The sequence below is a fragment of the Protomyctophum bolini genome (assembly GCF_963924005.1).
Source record: "Protomyctophum bolini genome assembly, chromosome: 2".
Lineage (NCBI taxonomy): Eukaryota > Metazoa > Chordata > Actinopteri > Myctophiformes > Myctophidae > Protomyctophum > Protomyctophum bolini.
The window spans coordinates 25631818-25653667 of record NC_137863.1 but is presented as its reverse complement, the minus strand read 5'-3'; the positions used below and the strand labels follow the sequence as shown (position 1 = coordinate 25653667).

Here is a 21850-nt window from a genome sequence, read left to right as displayed (position 1 = left end):
TTCCTTGAGATGAAACAGTCTGAGAACCAGTGCTGTATGCAGTACAAATGATATGTTGTTGTTGATCTTCACACTACTATGGTATGGTTTGGAACATTGGATCAAAATAGTGCGGCTGTTATTTTAAATTGTGGCCACTGGGGGGCGCCAGAGGGACTGAATGGAAAGGAGATTGAAAATTGGAGAATGACATTATTATTATTTTTATACCAGGAACACATTTTTCAGCCGGTGCCAACGAAAATGTAGTTTTTAACCACTTAAACCTTTACAGCAGTGGGGTCTGGGGTCCAGGACCAAGACAAGCTACAAGCTCAGAACATGAATGCTGGCATTAAAAGCATAGAGCTATAATATAATCAATTTGAAGCCACGACAAAGTCTTCCAGGTAGTACCCCTCGAGCATTGATATGATTGGTTGGCTCCTATCATAGTACCCCTCGCGCTGTTCTTGTGGTACCTCTATCACGACCTACGTCACAATTCATTCATAAATGTAACCTGGGCCTGCACTAGTAGGGATGGCGGCTTCAACAATGCCCAGTCATTCTGCAGGCTTAATTAAGATGGCAACAGACAACTGTGTTTGTACAATCTGATTCACATTGTCTTTAATCTTTAAACAAAGTTCATGTAGAAAAAATATTATTTACACAAACATCCAATATTACGACAGTCACCTAGCAACGGCCACTAATATGGAGACAAGACACTTCTGCTGTCACGATGGCGTTTACATCACTGGTATTGTGCTGCTCCCTCCAGGTGGCCACAGGCAGCCACACACACACACACACACACTCACACTGGGGCTCTTCATGAGTCCACTTCTCACTGCTTTTCAACCTATCTTCATATATAATAGGTCCTCACTAATAATCATGATAAAATGTCACATTATTTTTCTACTCAGTCTGTGTCTCAAAGGAGGGCTGTGGGCAGGTCAGAAACCCATCCACCAGTGACTTCATCGATGGGGAATCCAAGCTAATAGAAACTGTAGGCTTTCTAGAAAGCCTATCTTTCTCACGATAATACAAATCTAAACATTTTTGTAAAAATGATCTTGTTTAAAAATATATCTGCCTAATGATGTCACTGGTAGACGGGTTTCTGAATTGCCCACATCGCTCCTATGAGAGACAGAGTAGAAAGAAATTGTGCCATTTTATCATGATTATTAGTGGATCTACTATATGAAGATAGGTTGAAAAGTGGTGAAGTGGTCCTTTAACAAACGTGCCATATTTAAGTCTAATGGACCCGTGAAATGTGTTCCAAAATCCCATTTCGTCCAACATATTACAGAACAACAAAACCCAACTGTTGGGATGTGGCTAAAAACATTAACTCAGTCCTACCAGCAGATGCCAGTTAGACTACTGCTCCATAATTACACCTACCAGCTACAGCATACCTACAATAACAGAAATACAATTTTTATATTAATGTTTTAGCTGAAAAAGGAATCCAAGATGGCACAGGGTTTGCACTGTGCACGGCTTTGATCCCATGGAGCTATAGTTTGATCTAATCTCAGCTGCCTGATACGGCCTGACACATGCACAGCTTTCCCTCAAAGAATCATCTGATCCTAGGTCAGTCTAGTCATCAGGCTTTCTTTTCTTTCCTGATCAGTTCGGAGTACGAGTCTTCACGGATCCATTCGGGAATTACACATAACGATAAACAGACCTGAGCGGTAAAAAAAAATTGAACCGACCTGGGCATTGTTGGATTTTTTCTGTTCAGGTAGACCCGTGAAGAGCCCCAACACACACACACACACACAGCCTACATTCCCAGTAGTGTTTTGGCCTCTTGGCTCTGTGCCATCAGACTCTCACTGGCGTATCGTTCCAATAACTCCATCTTCCTCCGACGAACAAGCTCCTCCTCCACCTGCACACACACACACACATTAGTCATGTTTCTGCACAGTTATTTCAAAAGGAATCAAATCAATACTTTAAGAATATTTTGATGCCAATAATGTTGTACTGCTCAAGTCAAAACTAGTATTTCTAGTTCTACAATATATTGTGGTATTGCTACTACTTTGACCACCATTGATGAAATGAAAACATGACAGCACTCGTATAAGCGCGTCTCACCTCTTTCTGTGACGGTACAGGTACATGGGCGATGAAGGTATGGGCCCCTTCCTCTTCCTCTGTCTGCGCTCTGTTCTCCTCATCCCACTGGCAGACAGGAAGACAGACAGCTTGGGAGTTACTAATTATCATTTTGTACATGAATTTACGAGTTATGGAACTGTCGCCAGCACACACACAGACTGCCTTCTTGTACCCTGACAGACTCCAGTGTGTATGATCTATTATCTATTTATATGTTGGCAATTCAAAAATAGATCTACAAGCTTATTTAGTTTGGATGACTTTCAATCATTTTGAATTACTTCCACATAAATATATAATACCAGAGCATATGATGAGTGGCATAAAGTGGAGAAGAGCGAAGAGACAGGATTTTGAATTGAGCGTGGAGCGGGTTTTAAAACGGGTCAGAGCGAGAACCGCATGCCACTCCAAGCCACTCCGGTCGGAGCCGTGCACCACATGTTTAAGATGCCCGGTCGCACGGACAGACACAGAGAAACGTGTTGCCACGTGTTTGTTGCGTGTTTCGGACGCATAGCAAAATATGTTTTCTGCTGCTGAGTGGTCAAGTCTAAGCAGAGCGACCGGTGCGCAAATGAAGGCGAGCGACAATCAACATGAGCAAATGAGCGAGCGCGACAGCAGCCCTCTGGAGTGAGGAGGGGCTCGCCCCGCCCAAACACAGCTCAAGTGTCCCCGAGCAAGGCTGCAGCCTGGTGCCTCACCTCTTCATCTTGAACAGCGTAGATACTCTCCTCTTCCTCGTCTGCTGCTGCTGCTCCTCCTGCTCCGGAGATACGAGCCTCCTTCTCTGCTTTCCACTTTTCTACCGCCTCAGCAATGGCTACACACACACACACAACATAAACCAGTGGTTCTCAAACGTTTTTATTTCAAGGACCACCGGTTTGGTAAAAGGCCATGGACCCAGACAAGTCTGAGAGGGTACAAATGGAACCAAATGGGTCCATTTGCTTCCATTTGTACACTAGCTCCATTAGGGTACATTTGGTTCCTAACCGGTTCCTATAAATTTCCTGGTGACCCCCTGGAACCACCTCAAGGACCCCACTTTGAGAACTACTGGTAGAACCACATACCCTACTACATTTTTTATATTTATCAACGAATCGTCATGGAAAATTTTGAATGGATTATTTTATATTAGACTAAATTCATTAGTCTGATTAGCCTATTAGCCTACACACAGTACATTTACATTTCTAATTTTGCTATTTTTAAAAATCACTTGTAAAACTAGTGAAAACAAAAGGTTTTTATATTAAAAGGTCAAAGCTCTATATTCTCATAGTAATCATTCCTATAGTGTTTTGCTTTGACCGCTGAGTCCAAGTCGCTCACCTTGTTTTTCATAGATTAGTTCCAGAGGAAGTAGGAGGCCGTCATCTTCATCTCTATAGCCGTAGTATTCTGCGTCTACCTCCTTCATCATCTCTGCCCTGGTCCGCCTCTGCGCAGGAGTCGCTATGCACACACACACACACACACACACACACACACACACAGTGACCCATCAAACTACTTAATGCTTCATCGTTGCTGTGGGGCAGAAAACTCTCATCTCCTGAACTTTCTTTTTTTTAATTAACGGTGCAGCATCACACAAAAAGCATCAGCAGATCCACAACTTCGAAAGATGGCGCAATGTGTTTCGACCTAGCCGATCTGCTGTTTTTGAATTTGAATCCTGAAAAGTAACAGTTTTGGACATATGAGGTTTCCACCCAACAGAGACGACATGAAGTACTGAAGTGCAATAGTTGTAGACAGTTTTAACTGTGGTAGGTTAAGTACAAACTACCAAGTAGAGGAATAGTAGTATTAATAGAGTTAAGTGTAGTACTTGTAGTATTAGTACATACGTTCTTTCTCAAACAGTTCTCGAACTCCTGGTAAATCTCTGGCGGCTCCAAAGTATTTGTACCCTCTGTTACCAGGTACTTCTTTACCTTCATGATCCAACATCCTAGGACCTGTACGCTACAACACATTAGATAGCCATTACATACAGTATGTGCATTCTAGGACCTGTACGCTAGATAGACATTACATACAGTATGTACTATGTACAGAAAAGGATAGCAAACTTACAGCATAGTCGGGTCCTCCCAACTCTTTAATTCTGACCTCCCAGTGACCTTTCTCTCTCAACAGTTTGTTGATTTCATCGTTTAGATCTCTAATCTTGAATTCTCCGAGACCAGCTGGACAGACAGACAGACAGCAGTCAGCATGGTGGACAGTACATCTTCATCAACATGTTAGAGAGGTCTGCACACTGTAGATCCCAGTATAACTTTTAGTTTCAAACAGCATTTCGACCACTTCATCAGGTCTGAATCAACAATATTAAAGCAATAAGCCACAAGAGGTCTCAGGTTACCAGGTATTTTATAATGGCTGAGAGTTGGAGTGTCTCCGACCCTTTCCGACCCAATCAAGTGCTCCCAGTTGTTTTATTTAGGGGTGTTTGTGTGTGTGTGTGTGTGTGTGTGTGTCCTCATAATATTCTCACCATTCTGGATCTGAGCCACTTTCTTTGAGACTTCACTGATGATCTGCAGAACAAACACACATCATTTATAGCAGGTCTGACATAAACAGAAACACTGCCACTATGAAAAACAACTGCAATAATAACCTGTCTCCTCCACTTCTCTGCTTTAGGAAGTTCACTGCACTCTGAAGCCAAGAATGGCCTCCTCTCCTACAGACAGACAGACATATGTTGTATTATCAGTGTTCATGTGCGTAGTAGCAGAGTACAGTAGTTCAGTAGAATTAAACAGTATAGTTATTAGTTTCTTACCTTCACTTTCCCCTCCTCCAGCTGTGCCTGTCTGAACCGAGCCAGAGCAGTCCTACAATACACAAGTTACAACCCATTAACAACAAGCCTGAGGCCGATTCTACACAAATCCAACCAGTTTTCTGGAAAAACGTATGTTGCTATCAGTGCTCAGACGCCAACCGCCATCTCAAAATATTTTGTCCCACTAGGGACCCGAGGAAAGATTTTAGTGAAAGAAATATATATATATTCATCGATTTGCACAATTTAAAATAATAATAATAATAATAATAATAGGCAACCTATTAAATAATGGTTAGTGCCAGTGGTTCAAATCTAAAATGACCGAGATGCTTTCCCGGTTTTAATGGGTTAAGTAAACATGAACACGTCACAAACACCAGCTCAATAACTAATACAATAACTCAGTGGTTCTCAAACTGAGGTCCAGGACCTTGAGGGGGTCCCCAGCTAAATGTGTTCATAGAGCATCAAAATATGTTTAACCGCTTTACCCTAAATACATCAACCACTTGAAAATAGCTGATCTACAAGCTCACAACATGGCATTGTAAGCTTGTACATGTACTTTTACACAATAAAAATAAGAATATAAATCTTGGGGGGAATGGAACACGTTTAGAATATTTTAACACAAAACCTGTATCCTGCTACCCTAATAGACAGGGGTACATGAGCACCTGGCCGTTCATTCGTGCTCTATCTCCGACCAAGCCACACTTCCACCACACATCTCTCTATGCAAAATAAAACCTGCACACTCCCACAAAAGACATAGACTACATTGCATTCGCCAAAAATGTCTTCTTTACTGTTTAAATATTACTTTTCTGAAACACGCTATTCTTGCTCAACCTCAACAGCCTACGTCAGAATCGTCATGTTGGCGTCTACTACGCCAACTACGTTCACTTAATGGGGCCAGTCCTTCACAGTGACACACGCGTTAGATCAACCACGCGACCGGGATGGTTTCTACCCCTCAATGTCGTGCCTACTCTACACTGCCATCCCAAGTCCCCTCCCCCTTTCACTGCTCCTGTGTGTGACCTGTGAACTACTCTCTGACTGCACTGTGGCTTGATTTATATGTGCGAGGTTGAAATGTAATGCACATAAATTAATTATAGGTCCAGCAAGCAAATCATGATTGTCTGTTTGTGCTCAATAGGTCACCATCACATTCCGATTTTAGGTGTTGTGTTTTCTATGACATTTATTTGGGCCAGTGGTTTCATATCTATCCTTTTTCCGACCAACACAGAACATGCTAACGGTGTTAGCGCGTTAGCATCCATCTTGCTTTTGATTTATATGTGCGAGGTGGAAATGTAATGCACATAAATTAATTATAGGTCCAGCAAGCAAATCATGATTGTCTGTTTGTGCTCAATAGGTCACCATCACATTCCGATTTTAGGTGTTGTGTTTTGTATGACACTTTGGCCAGTAGTTTCATATCTATCCTTTTTCCTTTGACCAACACAGACCATGCTAACGGTGTTAGCGCGTTAGCATCACACAGCTTACAGCGTCAGTGTTGCATGAATACTTTCAACCATGACAATGCCGACTACTTTTGCTACACACACTTCCCAAGGATTATGGAGATGTCTTTATTTTTTTTTTAAGGTTGAGAAATGAAATAATTATGGTCGTTTCTAATCTCAGCATTTCACAAGAGAAAGACGTGGATGCCTTTCGCTGCGCTGTTGGCGTTGCCATGTCTCATAGAAACAAGTAAATAGGTCTTTAAAAAGAATCCCAAAACAAGCGCATATAACAGGGGTCTGTAACCTATTTTAAATGAAGTGCCATGTTTTTATTTTCTAGATAGTGAGTCAGCCACAAGCTCACATCACAACAATAATCCATGTAATAATCACAATAACAATACTAATAATAATAATCATAATAATCCTGCTACCCTAATAGACAGGGGTACATAAGCACATGGCCGTTTATCCAACAGCTTTCTCCGACCCAACCACACTTTCACCACACATCTCTATATGCAAAATAAATTCGGCACACTCCCAGAATACATATAGGCTACATTTCATTGAAAGAAATGTCTTAATTACTGAATAAATATTACTTTTGTCAACCACGCCATTGTTGCTCAACATCACCAGCCTACGTCAGAATCGTCATGTTGGCGTCTACTACGCCAACTACGTTCACTTATTGGGGCCAGTCCTTCACAGTGACACACGCGTTAGATGAACCACGCGACCGGGATGGTTTCTACCCCTCAATGTCGTGCATTTGCTGCGCCCTTCTAATGCTGCGCCACGCCTACTCTATACTGCTCCATGCGACTCGAACAGCGTCAGCAGCAGCAGCTCCGAGCCTCCGTCAGAAAGGCTGCCCACAGCACTGCACAGCCCCACACCCAAATTAATCGAATGAATGAATAAGGCGCTTATATCGCTATTGCTCAGTGGATGGGACATTTACATTAAAAGCAATCGGATGGACGCGTGGATAACGGCATGGTTGTGTGCAATCGGAGGGAAAGCTTCCATAATCCATATAGCTTCCATGCTAGCTGCTTCAGACACAGGGGAGGGGAGGGAGAAATAGTGCGAAATAGCGCTTATGCAACAATTACCCTAAAACACAAACACCTCAACTCGATGTCATTGTGAATAAGAATTTCGAGCGAAATAATAATTTTTGGAAGGACACTTTCACCCAGTATGAAGCTAAATGTGGAAGCCGTGTGTGTCACACCAAAACGGCTGACCTATAGAATCCTGTAACCAGCCTCTCGCACTGCCTGCGAGTTGGCTCCGTCTAAGGCTCCGTCTTATGAGCAAATTTATAACTTCCGGTCTGACAGCTAGCAGATTTAAGACATCCGGTTGCTTTCAGAATAAAATAAGATTATTTAATTCGTTAATTAAATAATTTTTACATTACATTATTAGTATTATTATTACATTACAGTTATTGTAAAGACACACATTATGTTTCTGTGTAAAAATAAGTAATTAAATAACATAAAAAAGTTATCTAAATGGATAAATGCTATTCACTGGAGTGCATGGACTTTATAAAGTGGACACTGGACAAAAGACGGCTCCGCCAGGCAACTATCTGGACATACCCACGCGTTTGGGAAGATGTCCTCTACCACCCCACAGTCTCCGCTAAGCGGGAGAGGTGTAAAATTCACAGCAGCAGAGCTTCTACTGGGGTCAATGCAAAAAAATGTACCGTTTCCGGACCCAGAATGGACACTGGACAAAGAGGCCTCCGCGAGGCAACTATCTGGACATACCCACGCGTCCGGGGAGATGTCCTCTACCACCCCACAGTCTCCGCTAAGCGGGAGAGGTGTAAAATTCAGAGCAGCAGACCTTCTATTGGGGTCAACACTCAAAAAAGTGCCGTTTCCAGACCCAGAATGGACACTGGACAAAGAGGCCTCCGCGAGGCAACTATCTGGACATACCCACGCGTCCGGGGAGATGTCCTCTACCACCCCACAGTCTCCGCTAAGCGAGAGAGGTGTAAAATTCAGAGCAGCAGAGCTTCTACTGGGGTCAATGCAAAATAAATTACCGTTTCCGGACCCAGACTGGACACTGGACAAAAGACGGCTCCGCGAGGCAACTATCTGGACATACCCACGCGTCCGGGGAGATGTCCTCTACCACCCCACAGTCTCCGCTAAGCGGGAGAGGTGTAAAATTCAGAGCAGCAGACCTTCTATTGGGGTCAACACTCAAAAAAGTGCCGTTTCCAGACCCAGAATGGACACTGGACAAAGAGGCCTCCGCGAGGCAACTATCTGGACATACCCACGCGTCCGGGGAGATGTCCTCTACCACCCCACAGTCTCCGCTAAGCGAGTAAATGGGTGCTTATATTTCTATGTGAAATGTGGTGATGCTGGCATCACAATAGATGCCAGCATCACGCTGCCTCCGTCTAATAAGCACATTTACAACTTCCTGTTTGGAAACCGAAACAGATGCTTCTGACATTTGCCTGTGCGTGCTTAATCGTTGTACTTCTGAACACATTTCCCAAATCTCAGTGATTTATCCACACATCGCTCTGTGTGTGTGTGTGTGTGTGTGTGTGTGTGTGTGTGTGTCGCGTCGCCCTCCAGCTGCAATTGCGAGTGTGCGCTGTGTGCAGGGCACACTACTGAGTTTAAAACCACAGCTGAAACATGAAGTGGAGTCTGTCAATTCCCGCAATTTCCTTCTTCCCATATTGCGCTGCAACGACACTAGGATTGAGCCCCCCGAAGGGGGGCGAAATTCTAGTCTGTTTAATTTAAGCACAATACTCACATGGCTTTCTCTGCATTTCGAGCCTGGAAGAGAAGGAGGAACGATGAAGCGATGGTATGGAGGAAGGTAGACAGACAGACAGACAGACAGACAGAGAGACACCAGTCAGGGTCACAGACACACAGATTTCACAACGCTTAGTTTGTTTATATGATGCTAGTTATTTGACATTCACAAATTCAGATTCAAATCTTATTAAAATACATCATCAGGACTGAGGAGCAAAATGTGTCCTTAAAATGAACATGTACAGCTTTCACCATTACATGTAAAATTAATGTACACACGTTTCACTGTATAGTGGAAACAAAATAATGTAGAACAAAATCTAAATAATAATAATAATAATAATACATAGAATTAAAAAAACAAAAAAGGAATACATATCATGACAGATTTTGGCCAGGGTGAAAGTAGTTACAGTTCAAACAAACATCACATAATTTAGCCGCAATTTGCATTTAGAAGTTAGCTTAGCCTCCATTCACATTACATTACAGCACCGCTAGCAGCTAAGTTAACAGCAAGCATTTTAAACGTCTGCATAGGTTTTAATAGCACCAGGTGCTCCTTACCATCTCTGCTGTCTCAAGTGTTTTTTGTCTGTTATATGTTAACTGTTAGTTAAATTGTAGATTAATTAATTTAACTGATAGATTTTAACTTTGTCGTTAAAATCACTTCACAACGAACACTGCACGATCTGGAAAACCACAGGAAGTACTTCTTAACAACAAGCCCGATACTTCGGCGCAAGACGGTGTCGCGCGTCAGAAATGGCAGTGATCTACAATGCCACTACTCCTCGCATCCGGGACGCGCTGTGGGCTTGTAGATCTGCTATTTTCTGTTGCTGTTTCTGGCAGACTATAGACGCCCGTTGACGTAATGCTGCCGCCTACTGTTCGGGAAGGAATAAAGCGCTCCAACGTTTATTGTCATCGCCTCATCATAAAATAATTTAAACTCAAAATTAACTTTATAATATTAAGCATATAGCCTAGATTGTATCAGTTTGTAATTGTAAATGTGATTGAACCAATTAAAAGATAAAAGATTAGCCAGGATGTTGTGAATGTGAAACATCTGTCTGCTGGGCGAAGTACAACAATGTGCAAACACAGCAGCAAGATTTGTGAGTTGCTGTGATAGGAGAAGGATATCAAATGGAACACAACCACCCTAAAGACTAATCATTGTGTATATTCCTGCACTATACCTGCATCGAGTTATCTTGGTACACAGAAGTTGATCTATTGAAGATTCTGACCTTCAAAGTACATAATTTTTGTTTTGATTGTATTGCTGTATTGTTGTATTGTTCTTTCTGCTTTGGCAATGTAAACGTATGTTTTCTCATGCCAATAAAGCCCTTTGAATTGAATTGAATTGTCTGTGGAAAATAAACCTTTGTCGCCATCTAGCGGAAAGAAACCATTACTGTCTCTCAGCTTTCCTTGCAGAAAATAAAAATCACACCCGTGTGAACTGAGTGGTGCAACTACCCTCTCCCCCTGCCTCTCTCTCTCTCTCTCTCTCTCTCTCTCTCTCTCTCGCCTCATGCGCTTTATAGAGCAACTTAATGCAAGTGGATGGGAGGAGAACTCGGGTGCCGTCTCTATTCATACTCTAAGACTATAGACTGACACCACGGCGCGTATTCAGAGCGTAAAGCTGTGACTCCGCCCACCCCCGGGTGGGCAATGCAATTTGCGGCATTTCCAAAACAATATTGCGCAGAGCAGCGATTATCAAACGTATTTGCAATGCCATACGTTGAAATCTGTTGCTCGTGGACAAGGCACGCTACCTCCGCAAGTTAGATATTATCGGCATAGATAGATGTTTGTCCGTATGTGATTAAGGATTGGACCAAGTTGCACTGGCAGCCATAGAAGATTCTTACCCCGGGCTAAAACCGGATGTGACATTTGTGGGCGTTCCTGACATGTCTAGCCTGGTGTCAGTTTATCTCTCTCTCTCTCTCTGTTTCTGGCACAACGGCGCCACTTTTGCCCCTACTGGTACTCTAAACATTGGGACATAGTCCCTATAGGGACTGACCCTGACCCATAGGGACATTGCTGTTCCTTGGAGTGGTTGCACCACTCAAAAAGCATAGGAAAGTACAGTCTATGCCCTATAGGCCTATCTTGCGCCACCCCTTACCCCATATCCATAAACTTATTTGCAATTTTTACTATTTTAAAACATTTTAAAATAGTACAAATAGCCGATCTACAAGCTAACAACGTGAGATTGGCTAATTGAACTATTTAAAGTTTTAAAATAGTAAAAAAATGGCAAGATGGAGCAGTACAGTTCAATACAAGGAGGAATAATTTTGTATTCATCTTTAGGCTTGAGTGCTTTCAAACACAGTGTTCTTTGACTGGGGGGGTCATATATATATATTTTTTTAACAATATATTTATTGCGTTTTTCTTTTTTTTAACAAACAGACAATACAACAAAACAATACATAATACATCTTACTTATGGCCACAAGACCAAACAGCTGCAGAGAATAAAATTAGACCTTTTCAGTTTCCACCATTAAATAAGATAAATCATTAACCGTAATATATTGGATAAACCGTCCCCATATCTTATCAAACATCTTCTGTTTATTCTTTAAAGTATAAGTAATTCTTTCCAGAGGAAGACACAATGATAACTCTCTAAACCACTGAGTAATACTGGGTTTGCCCTATAGCCCTTTTGGCTTGTAGTAAACATAAATCTAGAAATCTTTGTTCGCTACTCTGAATCTTATGGCCAAGTGGGTAAAGACCTAATAGAAACAGTTTCGGTTCAAGCTCAATATCTATCGACAATATCTTCTGAATCTCCCTCCTCACTTCTTCCCAGAATTCTTTCACTCTTGGACATGCCCACAGACAATGGAAAAGTGTACCTTTGTCTTTATCACATCTGATACAAGTATCTGGAATATCTGCACTAAATTTATTTAATTTTTCTGGAGTGATATAGACCCTCATCAGCCAATTATATTGCTCAACAGTTTTAACCGAGTGTTACCCGTCTGGGATTGAGCATCCATACAGGCTGAGCTCCACTCTTCCAATGTCAATTCCTCTTGTAGATCAGCCTTCCATGCATTATATTTGGATTCAGAGGATTCAGGAGAGAGTTCTACTAACAGAGTATGAATCAGAAATGATGCCCCTATTAAAGGGGTTTCTTTTTCTATTATTGACAGGGGAGGGAGTGTCAGAGAATTCACCTGTTTAACCCCTATAAAGCTTCTGAGTTGTAAGTACTTAAAGAAGTGTGTACGGGGTAAATTGTATTTAGCAGCTAGTTCATCAAAAGAGAGTAGATTCCCCCTTTTGTCAAAAACATCCTTCCATTGTTTAATCCCTTGCTTGGCCCATATCTTGAAGCCCCCATCCGCCCTTCCTGGGGTGAAATATTCATTTCCCCAAATTGGGGGGGTCATATTTTGACAGCAGAAACTGTCATATGAAACTGCCTGCATGTCATAATCCCCCCTCCCTATTTAAGTATTGGACAGTATTAAGATGTTGATATTGATGTTGTATTCATCTTTAGGCTTGAGTGCTTTCAAGTTGTGCTTGAAATGTACTGTAATTTTGCAAACTGTTAATGAATACTTCAATCAATCAATCAATCAATCAATCAAAACACTTTCTAACCACCTGCCCACTATATCATGACATCAGAGACACATATTCCCACAGATTACACACACACCCAACGTGAGTTTGAAACTATGACCAATGACAAAAAACAATGTGCAACAGCAGCAAGATTTGTGAACTGTTGCAACAAAAGAGGGTTAAGGACTACTATCTATCTATACCGCTGCCTGGACCTTGCACAGAGCTAAACAGAGCTAAACAGAGTTAAATCTGAGTTTTCTGTATACTATTTAAATAGTAGTTATAACAACGTCAACATGTATTAAGTAACGATACAATGTGACATAGGTCTGTTTACAAAATGCTGTAGCCCACCAACTGTATACTTTCCCCATTTCCAACTGTTTTTCTCGTATTTTGACACTTGCTTTCAATGTAATGTAAATAAAGCTTATTTGAATTGAATGTCAGTCTCCTCAGAATTTGTACTATAACACTGATTTGCTATGAAACTACCGGTAGTTACAGACAAATATACAATAGCCTACTATGTAATAACATATAAACACACACACGCAAACACATACACACACACACACACACACACACACACACACACCACACGCACGCGCGCACACACACACGCACGCACACACACACACACACACACACACACACACACACACACACACACTGAATGCTTCCCTGCTGGCTGCTGTCTCATTCACAACTAATCACGAGATTGGGACAAAAACACAATATGTTGATTATGTCACAGTCACACCAGGCAGGGGTGTCAAACTGTAATCAACACATGATGTAACAATATAACTGCACGGGAGGGGGAAACCTCGTGTCGTGTGTGTGTGTAAGTGTGAGGTGGGGTACTACATCGGGTCGTGTGTGCGTGTGTCCCCCCGAGTGTGTGTGTGTGTGTGTGTGTGTGTGTGGGGGGGGGGGATACTACATTGGGTCAGTGTGTGTGTGTATGGTGGTGGGGGTCGATCCTCTGGTGCCGTGTGCAACAGAGTTTGGGGGGCGGGTCACAGTGCCGTGCGCAGACCGCGTGTCGCAGGGAGAGAGGAGGAGGGATAGAAAACAAACAGCAGCAGAGTCACGTCGCCAGGTGAGTTTTATTCACAAAAAAACATTTAAAAATATCCCCTTCAAAAAAAAAAAAAAAAAAACTTCCTCATGCACGGACACGCGCACGCCGCGGGTCGACGCGCACGCGCAAATTAAAGTCGATAAGAAAACAACAACCGTGGCGTTGTGTTTGATGCTAACTGTGGCTAGTTTGCATGCTAAGCTAACAGCAGGCCCTGGCCGTTGCTGCGTCAGAGACTCCACAGTTGTGTTTCTTTACGGTTACGTTATCATTAAATAAACACACAGGCGCGCGCTATACGGTGTGCGGGGTGGGATTGTGAAGAGGGGGGGCGGCGTGTGTCGGTTTGTGCGTGCGTGGCCGCAGGTCCGTTACAGGGGGTGGTGACCGTCCGTGATGTGTTTGTTTTGTGTTGTATAGGTGTCTGTGCGTGTCGTGACTTTTCTTTTCGCAGATAAGTAAGCCTGGGACCGAGGCTACTCGTGATGGGGTTTAGGGGTCACAGTCACACTGTACTGTAGCCTGGCTGGTAGTTTGGGGTTGTTAAGGAGGCCTGCAGCGTGGGTGGGCGGAGCAGCCTTACTTGACACACCAACAACGACCAACGTGTGCGCGTGCGTGTGTGCTTGCGAGGGAGAGATGATTGAAACTGTCAACCTCTCAAAGTGTGTAGTGTGTACAATATACGTGCCTACCAACCTGTGTGTGTGTGTGTGTGTGTGGGGGGGGGGGGTCAGTTGTCATGGTTGAAATAATTGTATTTTAATTAAAACACAAAGTTTGTAGTTTAAAATCAGTGTAGAGATTGTAGATCCTGGAGTATACCTGAATGAACCCCCTATAAATAATTCTGCAAAACACCCGCCATCCAAGTTTCCTTTTTATGTAGGCATTGTATTTTTAATAAGAGTGACACAAATAAAACAGGCAGGGCATTGCGGGCTAATCATCTTTCTCTATCCCTCTTTCTCTGTTCTGCTTGTGTGGGGCAGTGAAAACTTGACACTTTCCAACAAAATCCATGCATAAATGGCGATTGTGTGCTGATAACCGTCAATCACGTCATAACGATTCGAGCAGCACTTCCGGGAGCCGCATAATGCATGCACTCTGAATGGCCACATGCTCCAATTGAGCACGACCCCCAAATAGGCCCCCGACAACTGCATGCAGCATATTAGGAGCCAAACGCACACTGCACTAATCTTAGTTATACATTCCAGGGATTAGAACCAGCAACCTACTATGAATGATCTTTGATTATCCTATTGATTACTTATATGATTAATCGAATAATAAATAAGTGTGTTTTGGGGATAGTTAATTTTTTTAAATATATATATCAATGAGTGAATCAACCACTTTAGCCTTTTTGCACAACGGTGTCAGGCAAAAGTGTAGGCCAACAATTTCCACTACTTCTTAAATGTAATGCATGTAATGACATGCTCAAAATATTTGTAATAATTGATAAAATGTATTAGATTGATTAAGTGTTAAGTGCACCCCTAGCCTAGTAGACCAATCTCTTACAGCTGTCTGTCTCTGTCTGTTACAGGTGTAGTAGGAGTGTAGTGGTTGCCGTGGTGATGAGCAGTAACGAGTGTTTTGGGTGTGGCCGGACGGGTCACTGGATCAAGAACTGTCCCAACGCTGGGACTGGGACTGGGACTGGGACTGGGACTGAGACTGGGACTAGGACTGGGCCTGGGACTGGGACTGGGAGGGGGCGGGGCAAAGGACGAGGTCGAGGGAAAGGTCAGTCTGTCTGACTAACATATTGATTGCATGGATTAAAGTTCTCAGTCACCACGACTGATTTCAGTCATTTGAATATCAGCATGTCTTCTATGGAAGCACGCCATTCACAGGCTGTGACGTGTTTGTAAGCTTGTAGATAGCCTATTTTCAGTTATTTGTTACTTCTAAGTGGTCAAACTAGCAATAGAATGCAAGTTCAATCTTCCAGAAAATCCTAATGTTTAGGGTTATAACCCTCTGGCTTCTGGTATTTTGTTAAAATGCTTTTTTGTTTGGCCGACTTTAGCATCAATCTGCAATTTCTTCAACTAGTTCGTTGTATGGCTATCGGCTACCAAAACATAATTCTACATACTTGTGCTAATTGTTTTTGAAACCTTTCAAGCTTTTTCACAAATCACATATTACGACTGGGTCTAACTTTTTTTGTTGTTGCTTTAATCCATGTGATTGTTTCTAACTGTTCAGAATTCAAATGTAACACAAATTACATTTAGTTAAACTGTGTGTGTGTGTGTGTGTGCGCGCGCGTGCGTGTGTGTGCAGATCTGTTCTGTTATCGCTGTGGAGAACCAGGACATGTCGCCAGGGACTGTGAGAGAACTGAGGATGGTGAGACACTCCTGACTATCTGTCTACCCGGCTGTCTGTCTGCATGTCTGTCCACCCGGGTTTTATTATCTGTCAAATACTTCTCACCAGAGCCTACTATTAGAGAGTTGCGTCACCTCCGTTCACTTCATCGGGCCAGTCCAATGGCGGCTCTTCTACATATACTTCTATTGGCGAATAGTGACAAAGCACTGGACCGTGCCAAAAGGTCTCTATTGTCACTATTTCGAGTTACATGAACCACGTGACCGGTGCTGTTTTGTGACTCCTTTTTGACAGACCTCTAATAGAAGGCTCTGCTTCTCACCATTTGTCTAAGATGTCTAAACGTCACATAAAGTAACTATTGTCTGTTTTGTCTCCTCTCCTCTCCAGCCTGTTATAACTGTGGTAGATCAGGTCACATCTCAAGGGACTGTAAGGAGCCTAAAAAAGAGAGAGAGCAGGTCTGCTACACCTGTGGGAAAGGAGGCCATGTGGCACGGGACTGTGACCACGCTAACGAGCAGAAGTGCTACTCCTGTGGAGGCTTCGGACACATCCAGAAGGGATGCGAGAAGGTCAAATGTTACCGGTAAGAACAACGAAACTAGAGCCCGGCTGATCAATGGGTTGTCTGATTTTATCAATGTGTTGTTAGTCCCTGCCTGGTCATGTGCTTATTCAGCAAATAGAGAGAGGCACAAAAACATTCATATAACCCATATGAGTGCTGTTTTGAAAGACACGGCCCAGTCACTTACTGAAATGATGCCAGTGGTGCAATGTTACACTGGAGGTTGTGCTTTAGCATTATCATTGGCACGACAGTGATGTGGCCAGGAACGAGGCACTTGCACCTCTTTCTGTAAGCGTCATTGAAGTGCCAATAATAACCCCTGCCCTAGACCCATTGAGATTTTACTGTATAACATCAAGGTTGAACAGTTGTATTTGTAAGTAACGGGAGTAATATTTAAAGGCATGCTCATTTTGAGCATGGCTTACAAGCCTATTTATCATAACAACGCAAATTAATCAGAGGGAACTGCTCTTTGTAGGTTAGAAAAATGGGTAGAAAACAAACCTCACTCCCAGGACTAACCTAACCTCAGCTCACTTTACTAGGCTGGAATGGCTGAAGTTAGAGGACAGTACACAGCGACTTGCAATGGGCCTTGTCTTCAAGTTACTCAGGGGATCTGTGCCCAATCTGTCAAACTACTTAACTAGAGTGAGAGACGCCCACGGGCATAGAACCAGATTGAGCTCCACTGAATTTTTCTGAAGCTCATCATCGTATATCATCATGGCGTAAAATAGACACTATTTGCTCAGACACTATGACGTAAAATGTTTTATTCATTGTCAATGGGAATTGAATGTTTGTGTAGGACAAAGTCTGTGGACACACCAAAAGCTGGATATGGAACGGACTAGCACCCCTAAAACAATACAAAAAAACATGCAATGTATGGATAATCAGACTCTGATGATCAATTGTAAGGAGGCAAGATAGTTGTATGCTACCTGAGGTCATGCCAGCTAGCCTACCCAGCCAGCGTTTTAGCTTCATAATGGCTTCATAACTTACTGATGTTACTTTGGGTACCTAGAAAAGCGCTCTATAAATCGTATATATTATTATTATTATTATTATAGTTAGTTTATTTATCTCGTCATGGTTTAGTACAGCATTTGTACATACGGGGAAAAAAAGGTTAATATATTATACAGATTGACCAAAAAGGTATGGGCCTTATTATGCCCACCTTGTTAACATTAGTTGATTACATAGAAAAAATAAACCAAAGCAGAATAATAAAAAACAAGAATCAACGATGCTGCACTTCTTGCTATATCGTCTCTTACACAGTGGTTCTCAACCTGTAGGTCGGGACCCCCCAGAGGTCAAACAATATAAAAAAGAGGCAGCATTTTTTTAAATAGCTGATATACAGTACAAGCGCTGTGAGTCTGAATATCGTCTATTTTCACACTATTTATCTGTGGAACCGAGTCAAACTAAATGAGTCAACTTGTACAATCTTTATGCTTTTCGTGTGGGGGGGTCCCCAGTGCAGACATGACTATTTTGGGGGGTTGCAGCCTGAAAAGGTTGAGAACCACTCACTTACACCATGCTCCTCTCAGCTGTCCTATCCGTCTCAGTAACACATTCAAGTTCTAATAAAGTGGGTTTGTCTTTTTGTCCAGGTGTGGAGAGATTGGACACGTGGCGGTTCACTGCAGCAAAGCCTCTGAGGTCAACTGCTACAACTGTGGGAAGTCGGGTCACCTGGCCAAGGAGTGTACCATTGAAGCTAGTGCCTAGCAGCCCGCTAGCACGCTAACAAACCCACACACCCTCCCACTCTCAACCACCGTCTTTCCTTTTATTTCTATTATTATCTCTATCGTTTTCTCTCTTCTTTATTTTATTATTTTTTATCTTCTCTGATCCTCCTTTTTCCATTGGTTCAGAGGGCACTCGGGTCAGCCCCTGTACCAGCCAGTCAGAGCAAAGATAAGGAAGGACACTAAAGTTTTCAAAAAACAACAAAGAATCCACTTTGTTCTGCATTATTTCTAAAAAGTATATATATATATAAAAATACAGCTTTAGTTTGGTAGAGATGTTATAAAGCTTTGTTTTAAGACCACTGTTCTGCCCAGCCGATTGGCTGAGAACGTCATGTGACCCATTCAGCTCTGACACAGACTGGGTTACCTGAGGAAGGCAGAGCTTACAATAAGCTTGAGAATTCACTTTGTATATGGACTTATTTGAGTTTGTCTTAGGGGTGAAATGTGATTGGCCAGCCTCCGGGCAAAGCTACAGCCAATCAGATCACAGGACGACTATCACGTCATCACACTATAGGAAAGGAACAAACCAACAGAAAAGCCGGATGTTTCATAATAATAATGATAATAATAATAATGACATGTAAACACTGATCATTCATTAATATTTTAAAGATTAATTTCGTTTTTTTGTACAGTTGAGCTGACTGAAGTTCAGTTCAGCTCACAACGCAAAGAGCGCCACGGAGAGATGGACAAACGGATAGACTGACACATCAGAAAAGACAAAAAAATTAACAAAAAAAAAAGAACAAAAAAAAACAATTTAGGTTTGGACATGGAGAGGAAAAAGTTTTCACAGCAAAAAAAAAGAGAAAAAGAAAAAAATCCAAATGTTATTTTTGTACAATATATCACGTAGAAGTACAGAGTGTAAAGATAAAGAACATTCAGCTTCTTTTTACAGCGTCGCTGTAGACTGGGCGTGGCTTTAGACGGTAGAACTGTAATTTTAACCAATCAATAAACGAGGAGGAGGAAGGGGAGTGGACTGGAATCATCAGCTTGCTGACTAATGTCTTTATTTAATACTCCATACAAACACAGCTCCCTGTTCAAAACAAACCCGTGATGAGCTTCATTTATACTGAATAACCACTGTTCGTTTGTACTTTGTAGATCAGTTATTTTGGCAAGCGCCAAGCTTGTATTACAGAGTGAAAATTAGGCTTCACTCTTTTGAAGGATCAGTCTCAGCGTTTCCAGACCTGAGCCGACAGCCGCGACTGTTTTTTCTGTCGGCCAGCGTCTTTTACGGGTTTTTAGACAGCTGGTGGATGGAAAAGAAGCTCCACCCACATGGCTGAATGCCACGACGGCCAGATTCCCGGAAACGCCTGCCCCCGCGGCAGTCAGACGTGGGGGTGGAGCTTAATTTCCATCCACCAGCTGTCTAAAAACCCGGAAAAGATGCTGACCGACAGAGAAAACGTCCGCGGCTGTCTGGTAGGTCTGCCTATGGCTTCTGTCGACCACTGTGACTCTAGCTGTTGCCAGATCTACCAGACAGGCGGGGAAATTTTCTCTGTCGGCCAGTGTCTTTTCAGCTCAGGTCTGGAAATGCTGACTGAGTACCAGGTGTTTTTACCTGGATGGGTGTGGTTTAGCAGGGTGTGGCAGTGCGTGCTGCTGATCAACAGGGCAGGCGCAGCAACGGCGAGGTCTTACTAGTATTACCACTTGGCACTTGTACTACTAGTACGGTAGTATAATTACTCCCACAAGTATCACTGCTACTGCTTCTGGCACTGCAGCATTTATTGGTGAAACACGAGATTTAAAATGAATATGTTTGACGTGAAAAGTTATGAAGACCCAGCCTTGAACGGTAAGTGTGTGTGTGTGTTATATATAGTCTGGTCTGTAAACTGATCTGGCCTGTATTTGGACGGCCTACTGCACTGAAGTGTGCGCGCAAGTGTATAACTGGGAGTGACATCAGGAGTTCAAATCAGGCTCATGACCTTTGTCATATGAGGAGTAGTATTTATACATAGCCTTCGACATTCTACATATTTAACAGGTTTTATATTAAACTATATATGAATACAAGTGCATGGGAGTCCTACAGAGGCTATATACAGGTATGGTGACTTTGTGAGCCAGGCTACGGGAGTTCAGCACTCAGCCGCCCACTATTAGAGAAATTAAATATTTTTGGCATGGTTTAACCACTTACTTTAAGCAATACTTTGTCGTTTGGCCTTTGGGGTTCCCCATGGGTATATACTTGGCCTGCCCTTTTTTCCCTCTAGACCTGGAAATAGACCAACAAGTTTGCGATTGGCTTTTCAGTTTGTTGATAGGCTGTTTTCACCGAATGTACTGGTGGAATTCCAATGTATTACGTTTTGGATTTGATTGTTATGTCTGAATGTTTGGATCCCATGAAGAGTATAGAAGGACTACTGTTGATCCCCACAGAATGTGCAGTTATCTCCCCCACAGTATGGACAGTTGTAGAATTAATAATCTAAACAAAAAAATAACCTCTTATGGGGGTCCATGGCACAAAATCCTGTCAAATGGGTGTCTATGGCCTAATGTGTATCAAGTTGGTGGACTTTGATGTGAAAATGTTTGAGAATCACTGTTGTATTGTGGCTCCCTCTGCTGGGCGAGATGAGTTCTTGCTAGGTGTGGATATTTATAAATAGGCTACCCATGATCAATGTTTTCAGGGCTGAATTGGTTAGTTATTTCAGGGTAGATAATACTAGAATCAAAGCAGCAGGAGTTGGTGTAATCTTCAAACAGTGTTTGTTTTGACAGAGATGGTTATTGTTCCTCATGGAACACGTGTTTTCAAAGTGGGGCCCGGGGACCTCCAAGGGTCTATATAGAATCTAGACAGATCCTTAACTCAGCGTGTACAAATGGAACCGAATAGACCTGATTTGTACACCGAGTTAAATTAGCACTGTTCAGATTGGGGGTCCTATAGAGCAGGGATACTCAACCTCAGGCCCGCGGGCCACATCAGGCCCGTGGGACCATTATGACTGGCCCACCAATGAAAATCTAAAAAAATGAAAATGGAAAAAAAAAAAAAAAATCTGAATGAAGTTATCTTTAATTACATTATTATAAGTAATACTATTAGAGTTGTACTATTACTCGAACGAAAATAAAA

General features: G+C 42.4%; 2 protein-coding genes across 2 annotated transcripts; one reads left to right on the top strand and one right to left on the bottom strand.

Moving 5' to 3' along the window:
- Nucleotides 1–586: 586 nt before the first annotated feature.
- isy1 (ISY1 splicing factor homolog) lies at nucleotides 587–9979 on the bottom strand. The gene is made up of 11 exons (XM_080784755.1): nucleotides 9840–9979; nucleotides 9265–9287; nucleotides 4952–5003; nucleotides 4784–4849; nucleotides 4658–4700; nucleotides 4234–4346; nucleotides 4005–4122; nucleotides 3484–3606; nucleotides 2847–2965; nucleotides 2116–2202; nucleotides 587–1903 (listed from the first exon to the last, which is right to left on the bottom strand). Exons 1-11 carry the CDS (start codon nucleotides 9840–9842, stop codon nucleotides 1796–1798), a joined length of 855 nt encoding a protein of 284 aa, XP_080640881.1. The 5' UTR covers nucleotides 9843–9979; the 3' UTR covers nucleotides 587–1795.
- Nucleotides 9980–13887: 3908 nt separating this feature from the next.
- On the top strand, nucleotides 13888–19714 carry LOC308336210 (uncharacterized protein). The gene is made up of 5 exons (XM_080793509.1): nucleotides 13888–14016; nucleotides 15557–15756; nucleotides 16306–16371; nucleotides 16747–16945; nucleotides 18568–19714. Exons 2-5 carry the CDS (start codon nucleotides 15588–15590, stop codon nucleotides 18683–18685), a joined length of 552 nt encoding a protein of 183 aa, XP_080649635.1. The 5' UTR covers nucleotides 13888–14016; nucleotides 15557–15587; the 3' UTR covers nucleotides 18686–19714.
- Nucleotides 19715–21850: the final 2136 nt, after the last annotated feature.